The sequence below is a fragment of the Choloepus didactylus genome, chromosome 19, assembly GCF_015220235.1.
Source record: "Choloepus didactylus isolate mChoDid1 chromosome 19, mChoDid1.pri, whole genome shotgun sequence".
Taxonomy (NCBI): domain Eukaryota; kingdom Metazoa; phylum Chordata; class Mammalia; order Pilosa; family Megalonychidae; genus Choloepus; species Choloepus didactylus.
Window position 1 is genome coordinate 7,499,368 of NC_051325.1, and position 15,226 is coordinate 7,514,593.

General features: G+C 51.0%; 1 protein-coding gene across 7 annotated transcripts in view; it reads right to left on the bottom strand.

Annotated features, from left to right (window-relative positions):
* Positions 1-15,226, bottom strand: part of NINL (ninein like) — a 190,609-nt gene that overhangs the window by 24,030 nt on the left and 151,353 nt on the right. For 6 of the 7 annotated variants that reach the window (XM_037811299.1, XM_037811301.1, XM_037811297.1 and 3 more), the window contains 6 exons: positions 14,498-14,563; positions 13,323-13,432; positions 12,152-12,480; positions 9,154-10,281; positions 6,305-6,409; positions 5,035-5,104 (listed from right to left, as the gene is read on the bottom strand). In XM_037811299.1, coding sequence (XP_037667227.1) covers positions 5,035-5,104; positions 6,305-6,409; positions 9,154-10,281; positions 12,152-12,480; positions 13,323-13,432; positions 14,498-14,563 — 1,808 coding nt within the window. The remainder of the gene's footprint in view (positions 1-5,034; positions 5,105-6,304; positions 6,410-9,153; positions 10,282-12,151; positions 12,481-13,322; positions 13,433-14,497; positions 14,564-15,226) is intronic. The other variant, XM_037811296.1, reaches the window with a different exon arrangement.

The window sequence follows — 15,226 nt, forward strand, 5'->3', positions numbered from 1 at the left end:
CTCCTGGGTTATTTCCTTAAGCCACATCATCTCGTTACCTTATCAGGAGATATACGCACTGTGAACTGAAAACATTTTCCCTACATTATCGAGCAAGCCAGACAACAATGTGAGAAGGTAGGAAATGATAGCTGGATAGGTAGAAAAAAATACTCAATATCATTCTTTAGCTGGAAAATGTCAGTATAATCTTCAGTAGCTAGAAAAATGTTTATTATTTTCATTTCACTCAAGCAGCCCTGAGTTATTTTAAGTGTCAAAAGCCCTTGTTGCAATAGCTTACTGTTGATCTAATCTCAACAACAAAAACTTACTCTCTGTTCCCAGAAACCCTCCCAGCACTGCCTGCAGGAGGATGCAAGGGATATCACCATATGGTCTGATAACCAGCCCCTTCTTCTCCTAAAAAAAACAAGCCTGGATGAGGGGAGGACTTCAAGAGAATAGAACAATCTGACCAAACAGCTTTTTCTCTTCTATTTTTCTTTCTCTTCTGCTTTCTTCTAGATTCTGGCCATTTCTTTGTCTGTTTGGAGTTATAAAAGCCCAAACCACTCTTCTCACTCTGAACTGGTCTTGGGAAAGCTTTCTTTATTTCCAGTTCCTTGCTGATGCATCTTCAATAAACTCACCTTCTCACCAAAGCAGAGAGACTTGTTTCTCTGTTTGATGCGGGATCAGATGGGCCTGACTATTTAGGGCCGTGTTTTCTGACAGTAACAGGAACACTGAGCAAAATCAGCATGGCAGAAAGCTCAGTATATTTAGCAGGCAGACAATAAATACTGCTGATTGCCTAACGAGGAACAAAGGATTCTCAGTGAAATGCTCCTGACCCAACTCGAGTGAAAACTTACATGGTGTTGAACACAAGCTCAACCTTTAGAAAGAAAGTGAAGGATGGACCCATAACCTGCTCTTGGACTTTCCCTCATCAGGAAACCTGGCTCCTGAATTTCTACTCTGAATAGCCTCCTTTTGTGGCAGGGTTGTAGAAGGATTCTCTTTGTGTATCTGTCGCTCAAAACTCATGAGCAGAAAATACTCTGGGTTGCCTCATAGCTCTTGGAGCTTCTCATGCAAAGATGATGAACTTCTACCCAGTCAAGTTTTGGGATAGGCACCTCGATTTTCAAAAGAGGCCAGCCAAATTGCCAACCCACTCATCTGATCTTGAAAGCAGACGAGTTCACCTTCAGCCAGCACAGACTGTCTGTAGTTCTGGATCTAGCCAGAGGCAAAGGCCTAAAAGCACTTGCCGCTCATTTCTTGTCAGAACCAGTTGAGGAGAGTGGCATTGGCAGAAGACTGTGTTAGCCCATCCATTCCTCTAGGCTATGCAGCTTCAGTGTATCCACGGTTTAAGCCATCTAAAAGCTGCATAACGTTAATACAGTAGGATTCTCTGATGTGGCTGGATTACTAGTGATTTTTATTTTCCTTTTTTTAAACTCTTAAATTTTCCAAAATTTCTACCATATGTGTTCTGAACTGTCCAGTGCAAAGACGACATGAGAGTTTGTTTACCATAAAGAAGATGATTTTCAGGTCTATATTTAACAATAGCTACATCAATAATTGCTATATCGCATCTTTCTTTGGAAAACTCTTCATTTCCTTCCATTTTCATTAGTTCTCCTTACTATATACTCCCTGCACTATTTTGGATTTTAAATTCTTCAAGCAGAATGCAGTTTTCCATTACAACTTTAGTTATGTGATACTTGTATTCAGTAAAGAAAATACTTAACATAGATCAACAATTGCCAACTGCTCCTAATTTGGTAGAATTAAGCTGCCTGTGTTTTTCACCCAATTCAAAGCCTTGTTCATTGCCAAGATAAAACTTCTTTTATAACTACTTCTTAACAAACCTCCAATAAAGAGTTAATCATTTGAAACTTTCTTTGCCAAATCAACAGTATCTGCTACCAACTCCAGATGCTGTAATTTCTTCAAACTTATCTCAGAAACACAAGAATCAGTGATCTCCACAAAGGATTCCATCATGATACTATAGAACTGTGTTGACACTGAAACAGAAGTGGCCAGAAAATGTGTATTTTAATGGCATCCCGGTCAACTTGCAGGACAGAAATTGGTTCACTACACCACAGATAGCAGATGTCAAATTCTAAGTTCTTCTCACTTTGAGTATGATCGCCACATGGTGTGCCCACCCATCACAGTAGAGCTCATGAACATGATCGTTGGTTATGGTGGAGCAACAATACTGTCATGCATGTAAGAGAAATCTCCTAACAGAGCACAGTCTGCCACACCAAAACCTCCTAGGTCAAAATCGTCCATGGTGCTTGATCTGCACACCCTTGAAGGGGGTTGGAGGACAGGACCCCATCTCCCTGAACATCTTGGGGGCAGCAAGAGAAGGTGACACATCAGGAGCTCTGCCACGTGCCAGCTGTGCACCCACCGGGGTCTGCCGCCCATGAGCCTTGCACGCAAGCCATCGCACCTCGGGCCCTCCACATCAGCCAGAGTGCGGGAGGGCTATACAACATTTTGAAATGCTAAAGCTTAGAAATGGAGGACAGATTAGTGGTTGTCAGGGGTTAGGGACTGGGGGACGGTGGTCACAAAGGGCAACACAAGGGGCCTGGTGGTGTAGGAACTGGTTAGTATCTTGTCTATGGTGGTGGATACACAATTCTACATGTGTGCTCAAAGTGTACAGAAACACACACACACAAGCTCATGTAAAATGGAGGAAATCTGAAGAAGTCCCATGATATAGCAGTATCCATAGCCTGCTTTTCATATTATACTGTAGATTTGCAAAATGTTAGTAGTGCTGGAAACTGGGCCAGGCATATGAGGGATCACTCTGTATTGTTTCTTACTGTTACACATGAGTGTACAATGATCTCAGTAACAATTTTAATCTTTAAAAAGAGCAATTAAAAAAAAACAAGGATGGCACATCCTAACTTGCATGCTTGCTCCTTAGTAATGCCACTGAGTAAGGAAGGCCTTGGGGTGGAGGTGGGAAAGGAGGCAGGGGAGGAGTGTGGGAGCAGAGGGGGGACAGTGCCGGAGCAGGGAAAGAAAGGCATTCGTGCCTGGAGGTGGGGGTCAAGGGCGAGTGACCCAACAGTCAGCAAATACAGTGAGGATGACCAGAACCAGGCTTGGAGAGGGAAAAACTACAAACATGGAAGGGAGGAAACTAGAACTATCCCTGTGATGTTGGGTGGGAACTGCAGGTATGGGTTCAAGTTCACAGAGATGTATAAATGAATACATCTGAGACTATGTGCATGTGTAGGTGTGTGTGTACACATGTATAATCCCTTGCTCTCTGCACTGGGAGGGCCTGTAAGCAGGGGCACTTCCCAGGAGCAATGACTGTGGCCTCCAAACACCATTCTTCACCCAAAGTAACCAAGGGCTCCTTGCTGACATGGCTGAGCCCAGGGCTGGGGCAGGCAAAGTATTAGATGAGCCTGGCACATCTCAAGGCCCCAGAAAGCAAGGATGAGCTCAAAGTACGGTTGGGACATGTCCAAAAGACACAAAAGTCATCGGCCAAATCTGGGACAATTTGAGCATCAAAATAAATAATGGCAGTAACATATAATAAACCCATTGAACGAAATAGGAATGCATGAAAATATGAATAAACAAGCAAATAAATAAATAGGGAGATGAGTACACTCTTCCTTACAATAGAATGCCAACTAAAAATGTGAAAGAAATGGTGGAATTAGATGGCTGCCATCTGGACACCATCAGAGTAATAACTGATTGAGCCAAGAGCCCAAAGGATACTAAATTTAGTAAGTCTCAAAGTACCTCCCCACAAGATACTCATTAACTACAGAGGGAAAAAGTAACTTTACTTTACCCAACACTGCCTCAAGCAAGCAAGCAAAGTTAACCTCACTGGTAACGAGACTAGTTATTGCACCCCCCAACTGGACGAAATGAGGGCCAGCCAATGCCACAGTATCTGAATCTAATCTAACGAGGAAATGTCAGACAAACCCAAATGGAAGAACCTTCTACAAAATAACTGGTACAGGTGTCAAGGTCCTAAATCAAGGACAGAGGTGACTGAAGGAGGCTAAAAATACATGCCAGTAAATGCCACTCACGGTTCCAAACGCCACCGGGGCGACTGGCAAAACCTGACTGGGGCCGAGGCCTCGTGGCAACACCTGTTAACTTCCTGTAAGGGGATGGGAGGGGCTGATGGGACGGCCACACACTGTCAAATCTTTGAGAAAAATGTTCTATGCTTCCTTTCTGTCAGTTCAAAATTATTTCAGAATAGTTGGAAAAGGCAGGGTGGCGTTAGCATCTGTGCCGGTTTGAATGTATTATGTCCCCCAAAATGCCATTATCTTTGATGTAACCTTGTATGGGCAGAGGTATCAGTGTTGATTAGATTGTAATTCTTTGAGTGTTTCCATGGAGATATACCCCACCCAACTGTGGGTGATGACTCTGATTGGATAATTTCCATGGAGGTGTTACCCCACCCATTCAGGGTGGGTCTAAATTAAATCACTGGAGCCATATAAATGAGCTGACAAACAGAAGGAACTCAGTGCAGCTGAGGGTGACATTTTGAAGAGGAGCTACAAAAGGGACACTTTGAACGCACAGGAGCTGAGAGAGGAACTGCAGTTCACAGAGAGATTTTGGAGATGGCCTTGGAAAGCAGACTTTTGCTCCAGAGAAGCTAAGAGAGGACAAATTCCCCAAGAGCAACTGAGAGTGACATTTTGGAGAGAAGCTGAAGCCTAGAGAGGAGCGTCCTGGGAGAAAGCTATTTTGAAACCAGAACTTTGGAGCAGATGCCTTCCCAGCTAACAGAGGTTTTCTGGACGCCACTGGCCATCCTCCACTGAAGGTACCCGATTGCTGATGTGTTACCTTGGACACTTTATGGCCTTAAGACTGTAACTGTGTAAGCAAATAAACCCCCTTTATAAAAGCCAATCCAGTTCTGGTGTTTTGCATCCCAGCAGCATTAGCAAACTAGAACAGCATCCTTCCCTGTGCCAATACCTGTTTGTTGAGCTCTTCCACTTCAGAGCAGGCCTGCTCCTTCTCTCCCTTTAAAACCTCTATTTCCTTCCTGTTGAAGAAGCAAAATTAACAGTATCACTGCTCACCAGTCCATTTTTTACTCCTGGTCACAGCCCATTGTAATGTCGGTGGTTTGGATGTGAACCATGTTTCAGATTCCTGGCCTTCTCCGGGCCACTGCACTGCTAACTGTTTCCCAATCCACTGCTGATCCCAAACCCTCAGAGTCAAGCAATTCAGGAATGTGAAAGCCTTCTGATTTTCAGGGGGTTAAGTGGTTGCTGGTATTGTAAGAATAGAACACTGTCCACGACATCACGTTCTTCCAGCACACACACTCATTTCTTTAAGCACAACCTGGGAATATTCACACCCAGTGGCATAAATAAAAACCAACCTGGCCTTCCATGCACTGAGGTCTGCTGCAAAATTAGAGCAAAAGTGGTTTCCAGAGGAGAAAAACTTGGGGGGATTTCAGAATTGTGGATATGAGCCTATCATAATTACAATCACTTCTCGATTGCTTGCTCTGGAGTCTATACTTAAATCATCATGGCAATCCTAACAAGCCAGCACCAGAGTCTCCACATTCTACAGCAGAGCTCATCTGGCACTTACTTGGGGAAAAAAAAAAAAGAAAAAAAAAAGCCGAACAAACAATCTTTGGATACCTCCATATGTAGTTGTGAAAGCAGAAGCTCAGAATTCCACCACCCCTACCCCACCTCCTCTCCCCTCCCACCCTCCATTTCCCCCCAGTGCTCCAGGCCCTTGTCCTCCCCCACCCCCTCACTGGAGAAAAGCATAGCTGAAACCATTCCAGGACATGAAGAAACATGTTCCACTTGCCCAGGAGAGCCTGGGCACACTCTTACTCTGTGAAAACACTCCCCGAGCCCCTCCACTGCCAAGTGTGAAGTGCAGTATTTTGAGACGTGCTTGTATATTGATTTCAGGGATGCCTGCCGCAGTCAGTTATTGCCACAATGACCTTGCTCTCTGCCTCCTATTTCTGAGGCCAAGGAGCTCAGAAATTAGGCGGCACCAACACCCAGCAGGATGTCAGAGCCTTCCACATACCTGCCAAGCTTGTTCAAAGGTGGACAAGGCCCACCTGCTCATGGTTCTCCGGAACGCACACTGATCTGTGAATACTGAATCCGTCCCACTTTCTGCATCAACACCTTCTAAGCTCATTCTACAAAGAGGGAACATGTCACGGGCTTGCAGGTCTCAGGGGAGCTCTCACCTCTGGGCATCATTTGTCCTTTCTGCAGCTTCGAGTTCTTGCTGATTCCTTCCCAGCTCATTTCTCAGTAGCGTATTTTCTTCAGAAAGCCTACGTAACTCGATTCTGCATGCAAAGAGAGAAAGAAGGGTGGGGACCCGGGAGCTGGCTGCCACCTGCTGCCGCACCTGAGCTGGTTCTGCACTTGAGGTCATTAGGATTCTGCTTCTGCATCTCCCTTTTGCCACACAAAGGCCCAGGGCACACATTTCCTTGTTCTTCGTCCGTGCTCCCTTTTCCCTATTTAACATGCTCTGATTTGACTCCCAAGAGTCCAGCCACAGAAAATAACCCTTTCTCACCTTCTAAAATGGTCACACCATCACAGCTCACACACAGCCCAGCACCTTGGCGATTACTTGTGTTGACAGCCAGCGTGTTCCTATATCTCAGAAGCTTTCCTTGATTATGTGCAAAATGGTCAGGTTATCCAAAGGATATTCCCCGCCAGAGAACTCCAGCATGGAGCTAAGGAACACTGGGAAGTCAGATGGCCAAAGTAAATGGGTGTCTTTTCCTCTTTAGTGCAAGGTGAGCCCTACAAGGAGAAAGCTGGGAAGACGCCCGCGTCAATTTATGGAGATGCTTCCGGGTGAATCCCTCAAGTGCGAAATGCAGGTGCAAACAGCTAGGACATGGACCAAGTCTGCCCCAAGCTTGTATTTGCTTCTTGACGTATAATTCTCATCCTCAGCTTACGCATCTCCACCGATTTATGACTGATGAGTATTTTACCAACCAAGACCAAGAAGGAGATAGCCAGCGGATTTATCCTTGATACCTGGGGACATGGATATAGCTGACATTTACTCTCCCCAGCAGGTCTGTCTGGCAATCCTCGAGCTTCCAATTTTTCCAAACTGAAAATACTCAAGGTGTCACGTGATCACGTCATGTTATTGTATCTACTGTGCTTATTATAATGGCAAGCATAAGTTTCATCTTCTTATGACTTCATTTTATTTCATGACAAAGTGAAGAGAAAAAGGAGATCGAAGTCACGGGAATTTTAAAGGCAGCAAAGGGGGCTTTAAGGAAGGGTGGGAAATGAGAAAGATCTGTGTTTTGAAACTATCATTACTCTGGCTCCAGTTTGGAGAACAAATGGGTTCAAGGCAAGTGTGTGCATGTGTGCGCGTGTGTGTGCTTGTGCACACGTGTGTCCTGGTGACTCTACTTCTGGGGACCTGGAGCCCAGAGAGGTGAAGCTTGCCTCATTCCCAGCCCTGCCCCTCACCACACAATTACAGGCAGCGTGAAGCAGCTGAGCAATGTGTGACTGTCCTCACGGACAGTGATGGACACCTCCAAGGGTCCCAACTAGACAGTAAACCTGGAAGCCATGAGCCTAATGCCGACACCAGCCCTGCTACCAGCAGAGTGGAGAAGCTGCGTCGTCGATTTCTACATTAAGCCAGGGCCCCGAAAAGAGGATAAAGTGTTCCCAGACTGAGAGTCCCCCATATCTCTGCAAAAAGCAACACAAATCCTCTCTAGAGAAAGGCATCTCCCTCTAAAGCTCCCAGATTCCCAGAGATTAACTACAAGAAAATATGAGCTCACTAGCAAAGATCATCAAAATAGACACAGAAACAAGCCACCCAAGACAGTCAGTAGAGGCAAATGCCAACAGAACCAGACCCCTTTGGAACCTCAGACAACATTTCTTTCTTAAGCTGGGTGGTATATTGATATGTCTTCTTTTGGTTAGTCTTAAATCTCATATAATCGTTTTGTTTTTTTTTTTTTAACGAAGCAAGTCGCCCACAGTCATGCAACTAGCTGGCACTGGAGCCGAGCCTGAGAAGCTCCGAGCTCCCAACGCACGTCTGCAATTGGGCAGTGGCTTCTGCGAGCCCAGTTTCATCCAGTTTCAAGGATGTGCATTTGGACAAGCAACACAGTTACCTCATGGAGCCTGCATTTCCGCAGGGAGCCGATGGCTCATGGGTGTGTTGTGTGGAAATTAACAGGTGCTACATGACAGTATGCATAGCAATTGCTGGACATTATATCCAGTGCCCGTCCCTGGGGAGGCCCCCACCTATCCAGAGAGGAGCCAGGACTTGGGTCCAAGCTCTGCAGAATCTGGAAAAGCTCTTCTAGCATCCCGGGCTTCTGAGACAGAGCACCTGCCACTTTGCATCCCCAGGAGATCCCAGGGAGGATGGCTCCTTGCTGGACCCACCGAAAGCCTCAGGACCCTGTCCGCTATGGGGCTTTCCCAGACGGCATCTCGAGAGCACAGGGGACCCAGTGGTCCGTGCCCCAAGCCCTGGGCAGCACGGAGTGGCCCTCTCCATGACGGGCTCCTCTGTGGCTGCCACCCTTTCACTACAAATCCCTGGGCCAAGCACAGTGTGTAGCACGTGGACTGGTTTCCACAAGGATGCGTGGCGGCAACCCCTTCCCCGGCCTGCCTTTCCCCAAGTCAAAGACTTCCCAGGAAAAAAGTGGGTCCTCCGAGGACAGCCTGCCTTTGTCCTGGAGACCAACAAGAGCTCCCCAAGGACAAGGGCAATGGACACACCTACGTCTGAGACCTGGGGTTACCATGCCAAAGCTCTGGGGATCAGCAAAAAACCAGAGCTGCTGAGCTGCCCGGGACAGGCCTGTCTCTGCGTGCAAAGTCTCCGACATGGGCACAAGTGTGGGGACAGGGCTGGGTACAGGGTTACAGGGCCACTCCCACCTCACAGTCCACGATTCCACGAGCTGGTCAGTAGGAAAAGGGAGCATGCAAAAAGCCATCAGTGACAGCGGTTAGTGGGTACTGGCTTTGCATTTGTAACAACGGGGAGAAGCCAAACCTGTTGCTCTCTCTTGAACCGGTTTCTTTCTCAAGGGCTCGAACAATGCCTTCCAGCTGCATAAGTTTGGTTTTCATGTCACTCTTCTCTCTCTCTGGCACCGCGTTGGCCCCCTGGCTCGGCTTGGCCACTTCTCTCTCCTTCCACCTCCCTGGGCTGAGCGCCTCCACCTCCTTCCCCTGCGGGGCTGCGGGCACCTGCTGGAGAGCTTGCCCACCGCTGTCCAGGGGCTTGGCTCCCTGACCGCCGGCCTGTGCCCTGCCCTGGGGGTTGCTCTCTGGGGTGCTCCCCAGGGGGGTTGATTGTCCCCACCCCGCTGCAACTGGTGAGCTCTGTCCCTCCATTCCCGACAGCAGCTGCTCCTGGGATTTAGGCTGGAGCCACTCGGGAGAAGCCAGACCACTGGCAGGAGGCCCTGGTTTCTCCAGGACCCCTCCTCTGGCCCCAGGGGAACACATGTACGACTGTGGCACTGAAGGAGCCACCTCTTCAGCGTTTAGCAAACCCAGATGGCTCTCTCTGCTGCTGTGGCTCTCAGGCAGCCCTTGGGACACAGGAGCTGGGGTCCGCCTGGGGTCTACACAGCATGGCTGGCTGTTCACAATAGTCACATCCTCTGCAGGTTCTGGACCAGACCCGTCTCCTGCAGCCTCATCTCTGGCTTCCCCATGTTTCAGCTGGGCTGGTGACCACTCCCTTTCTCTCTCACCTGGACACAGGGGCAGGCCTGCACCGCCTGGCTCGCCCGCCACCGCGTCGGCATCCTTCAAGAGAGCCCTCAGCTTCCCCGCCTCCTGGGCGAGCCTTTCTACTTGCTCCCGATACGTGCCCTCCAGCCTTTCCTTCTCAAGGGCGAACGCTTTGCAAATCCGAGCCTGCTCCTCACTCATCAGCTCCTCTCGCTTCAGCTGCTGCCTCTGACACCGCCTGAGGATCTCCTTCTCGCTCTCCTCCCTCCGCGCCTTCTCCAGGCCCAGCTGCTCGGCCATCGCCCGCACCTGCAGCCGGTGCTTCTGCAGCAACTGGTCCTTCTCGCGCTGATGCTGCAGCAGCAAGTTCTGGCGGTGGGCGGCCTGCTGGGCCTCGGTCCACGCGAGCCGCTGGCTCAGCTCAACCTCAGCCTCTTCCCTACGGAAACAATTTCACAGGGACCCGGGTTCAGAGCCGGTCACACGGGCCGTGGTGCTGCCAGCTGGGAGCCCACCCTTTCCTCTGAGGGAGAACGGGCTGCCTGAGCATCCGTCCTAAACTCCCCTTGCCTTGGTTTGCTTTCTCCCCTCGTCCTTTCCTTGGGATAGTCTTTAGAGAGTCCAGACAGAGGGTTTGCCCTGAGGGGGGTTGGCTTTCAAATACAGAGGCCAGTGTGGACGCCACTCGCCACACAGGATTATTTTAAATTTGGATCGATTAAAACTAAACAAAATCAAAATTGAGTTCCTCAGTCACATGCACTGCATGTCAAGTGCTCAGCGGCCACGTGGCTGGGATGCCCACACTGGCCAGCATCAATGTGGGGTGTGTCCCTCGCTGCAGAGAGCTCTATGAGATGGCGCTGGTCTGAGCTGCCAGGACTGGGGGCTTTGGAAACCCCAGGAAGAGAGAGTTGGGGCCAAAGCAAGCTCTGGATGAAAGCCCAGAGCCTGGGGAGGGTCTGCTTTCTGCTCCTGGGCAGTGGAGTTTGAATAAATTAGAGTTGGGGATGATGTGAGCTCTTCTGGGCAGCAAGAGCAGCTCCTGAGGAACTGGGGCCAAGCTGCCTCCAGGCTAAGGGTCCAGGGGGTGGGGGGAGGTGGAGACAGCAGAGCACACGGGCCTGGGGGCTCCCCTTTCACCAGTCCCTCTGTTGGTGGTCTCTTGGGGGTCAGGGAGGCAACAAGCATAAGAGGAAACAGCTTTGGAAAGTGCATGTAACTTTAAAAGGACTCCCAGCTACCCTCCGGGTGAGAGGCAGGCCACTGATGGCTGTGGCTACCACCCTGGGGTCACCTGGAGGGGGGTGGGCAGGGGTCACAGGCCCAGGCAGCTGCTGTCATTCCCTGTGTCACACCCCACGTTTCAAGCTGCCCCCACCCCCAATTCCTCGTGCCGAGGACAGGCAGAAACAGTGTCTAGGGAAAGCCCACATCATCTGGGTTGTGGGTTGTGATCCTCCCGGCTGAGGACAGCCACACCCACATGGCCCCAACCCCAACCCCAACCCCGCATTCCTGACCCTAAAGGACCCAGAAGGACCCGCCGTGGGTGCCTGTGGTATAGGAGTTTGTAGGGAGCACGTCAGCCACGCAGTGTCTGCTCTCCCTGGCCAGTGGGAGACCCCAGGGTCCAACTGCGGGCAGCAGGCTCTGACCAGCGTGCTGGGAGCTGGGAGGGCCCAGGACTGTCTGTGGGAGAGGGCGGCCCCAGCAGCCAGCGCTGTGTTTGCAAAAACTGGTTACTTCCTCCGCTGAGCAAGACTGACTCGGCAATCGAAGGGCATGTAGATAATGCTCCGATAATCTGACAACCGCAATACATAAAATACCACATTGAGCTTTTCCAAAGAAACCTTTTCTATCTCCTTTGCTCACACATTTTGGCCTTTCTGAGAACCCCACTGACCCAAATTGACTTTCTCTCCAATTGTTTTAGAGCTCTGAGACCTTCTATCCATCTTGCCACGTGCCGTAAAGGCATGTCCTGGAAGATCAGAATGTGACATTAAATGGTGAAGACTATATCCTCGTTTGCTACCAGTGGAGCCTGAGACAGAAAATAAATAACAGTGAGTTAAAATACTGCAAAGCGAATCGCTTCATGGCCCAAGCTTCATCCAACATGTATTTTTAATTTAAAGTAAAAACCTTAGCGACCTGTTCTTTGAGCCCTCCTCCCTCTGCCCGTGGGAAACTGCCTGTTGGAAGGCACTGCAATTCCGAGCAGTCTACCTAAACTCGATTTCAATTTTGTGTCTTGGCAAGAAGCCCTCGACCTCAAATCCCGAATGCAAACAGGCACCGACCTTGTCTGCCGCAGCTCGCTCCGATGCTGCCGCCGCAGCGCCTCGCCCAGCTGCTCCTTCTCCTGCGCCAGCTGCTGGGCCAGGCCCGAGAGCTCCTGGGTGTAGCGCTGCTCCATCTCTGCCCTCTCCAGCTCGCGCTCGCGGGCCACGCTCCGGAGCTGCTCCTGCAGGCCTCGGATGGCCTCCTGCGCCCTCACGTGCAGCTCCTGCAGCTCGGCTCTGCGTCCTTCCAGTAAGCTGACCTCCAGCCGGAAGGCCTGCTCCAGCTCCTTCCTCTCCTTCTCACAGTTCCTCTGCATCAGCTCCATCTCCCTCTGGTAGTAATTCACCTGGAAAGCAAAATACGCGCAACGTGAAGCAGGGGCTCCTAATGACACTTACCTAGCAGACGGCATGGGAACACGAGGTTGTCAGGCCTGACGAGCAAAGAGCTGATGGCCCAGACCCCACGGAGTTCCAGGACCTGTGGGGACGACGGTGATGCTGGCAGAGATGAGGCTCCCTGAGTTCTTGGTGTGAGCCCCAGGCTTCCTGCAATGTCCCCAGGCTTCCTTGTGGAGCCCCCCGAGGCAGGCCCCACAGGTGAGCAAAGGAACCTGGCAGCCGAGTGGAAACAGGTGCCTGCCCGGATGGGCAAAGAGAGCAGAGGGTGTGGCGACTACTAAGAGGCCCTGGCAGGCAGGACTGTTGACCAGCCCCAGGCTGGCAAGGTCATGTCCAGGAGCTTCAGGTGACTCCGCCCAGGGACCCCAAAGCAGAGCCAGCCCTACCCTCACTGCTCACTGAATGAGGAACGTGACACGTGTCAACAAGCCATGGACACTGTCTCTTAGAAAACACATGCTGCCATCTAATACCAGAACAAGGAGATGAGCTCATCCCCAAAGATATCCCAGGGCCATCCCGCCGTGAAGCCAGAGCCCCAAAAGGGCAGGAGGGTCGGGCCACGGGCTGGTGGTCCTCACTCAGCATGGCCCGTGGTGATGCTCTGGGAACCTGCAGCCTGTCTCCTCCCCATTCCTAGTTATTCCTTCTGTCCTGCATCTTTCCAAAGGGGGGTTGACGCCATCCCTATTTACATTCATTGCCAACTCCCCCCCACCCCCACGGTGCTAGCCTGTTGTGAAGCAGACATATGCCCCGACCCCTTGTGGCTCCCCACGCCCCTCACCTTGGTCTCCAGCTGGGCCTGGAGGTCTTGGTAGTGCTCCTTCACCTGCTCCATCATGATCTCCGTTTCGATGCTCACTGGAGGCAGCTCCCCCATACACGAAAGGATGCCTGCCAAGAGCAGAACGTGTAGTTTGCCCCGCGCTGAGGACGCCAGGGTGTCTGTTCCCGTTTCCAGGCCTCCGATCTGACACCCGGATGTCGCCAGGGACTCATACCGGCTCTCCTCTTTCTGCCCCGCAACCAAGCTTGACACTGCATGGGCGCCTTCTCTGAGAGGACTAAGGACCAGAGAGGGGCAGCCTGCAAGGGGTCAACGTGACCGTCCCATTAGGCTGCACTTGAAAAGCTGGAGCCCTTAGAAACTGGTGTTTTGAGTCTTTGCCAGAACACAGACCAGTCACACCCAGAACTAGGAGTCTCCCTGCAAGATCTGTCAGTGCCCTCTAATTCCTGAAACACTGCATCCTGAACCCCGCTGCCTGATGACGCCCAGGAAACAAAAAGGCAGAGGAGGAGATGCAGCCCGTGGCACCTGTGTGGAGCGGGCTTTATACGAGGTCTTAATGCACGTGTAGACGGCCACGTGCACACATAGCGCTTACGGATCGATTCTGTTCATTTCAGCTTCCCCTGTCTGGGTGGCCATACGTTATCTGTTATTACCTCCTATACACCATGCCAGGTGTCATCAGCTGAGTCAGGCCAACCAAACACCCGTGGAACGAGAGCTATGGCAGATCGACTGGGAGGGGAGATGTTCGGGTACGTCTTCCAGTCAGGTGCTGTGGCCCTGGCTCACCTGGGTGGGCTCACCTGTGTCCCTGCATGTCAGGAAATCCCCAGTGTCACGTGTGTGGTGAGACGCATGTGACAGAGTTGGCCCGAGGACTCAGGATTTGCATTTATGTCACTGCTAGGGTTTCGTTCATGCTGGGGAAGGCAGGGGAAAAGAAACCTCTTCTCACCCTCACCATCTCCTGGCTCCCAAATTATTTTCCCTGAATAAAGCTGGTAGACTTTGGGGCCACGGGAGCTCCCGAAATGAAGCACCCGAGAAACAGAGCATTTCGTTTTGAACAGGTGACTCCATATGGGCTGGGCACACATCCAGCTCAGAAGGCTGCAGCCAGTACTGTCACCCCCAGCCCTGCACCATCGCGACCCCATCCTTACTGTCCCTTCGGGCAGCAGACAGAGCCCTCCTCACCTCCAGGGGCCAACTGAACCTCTGCAGTGCTTCTAGAAAGGGTCAGCAAGTCCAGTGGAGGGAGGCAGAGAGAGAATAGAAAAGGCCACGTCTGTGAAACCGTTTTGGTTTTACTGGTGACGATGCACCGCTCAGGGCTGCTGTCTGATGCCTCGGCCCCAAGGTGTTCCTCCACAAGGGCAAACCCCGAGACCTGGAGCTCAGTGTCATCTCTCCTGGGACATGGCCAGTGGTTCCTGATCAGGATGACGTGCTCCAAGCCACTGGGGTCCCCGATGAAGGAGGCACCCACTGCGTGTTAATACTCCCCTGGGGACTTGGGAAATGACCTGATGCCCAGCTGCACCCCAACACTTCTTGCCTTCACCAGTCTTGTCCCTTTCTGAGGCCTCCTGGTGAGTCTACAGCAGTTAGGGCCATGGGTCTGGGAGCCTTCGACTCCAATGAAGAAACTGTAGGTGAGTGGGGGGTATTTAGGGGCCCAAGAGAGCTAGACCACATACACAAGAAAATCCCAAACACGCTCCCCCTTGCAGCTTCCCATGAGCTCAAGAATACAGCCTTGCCCTAAGAGAAGGGCTGGCTTTGCTGGAGCTCCTGGGAGGTGACGGTTGTTGGTCTGCAGGTCTTGAGCCAGGAGAGAAAAAACCACGTGACTCAGGGTGTGGCTTCGGATCATGGGGTGCCAGTCCACC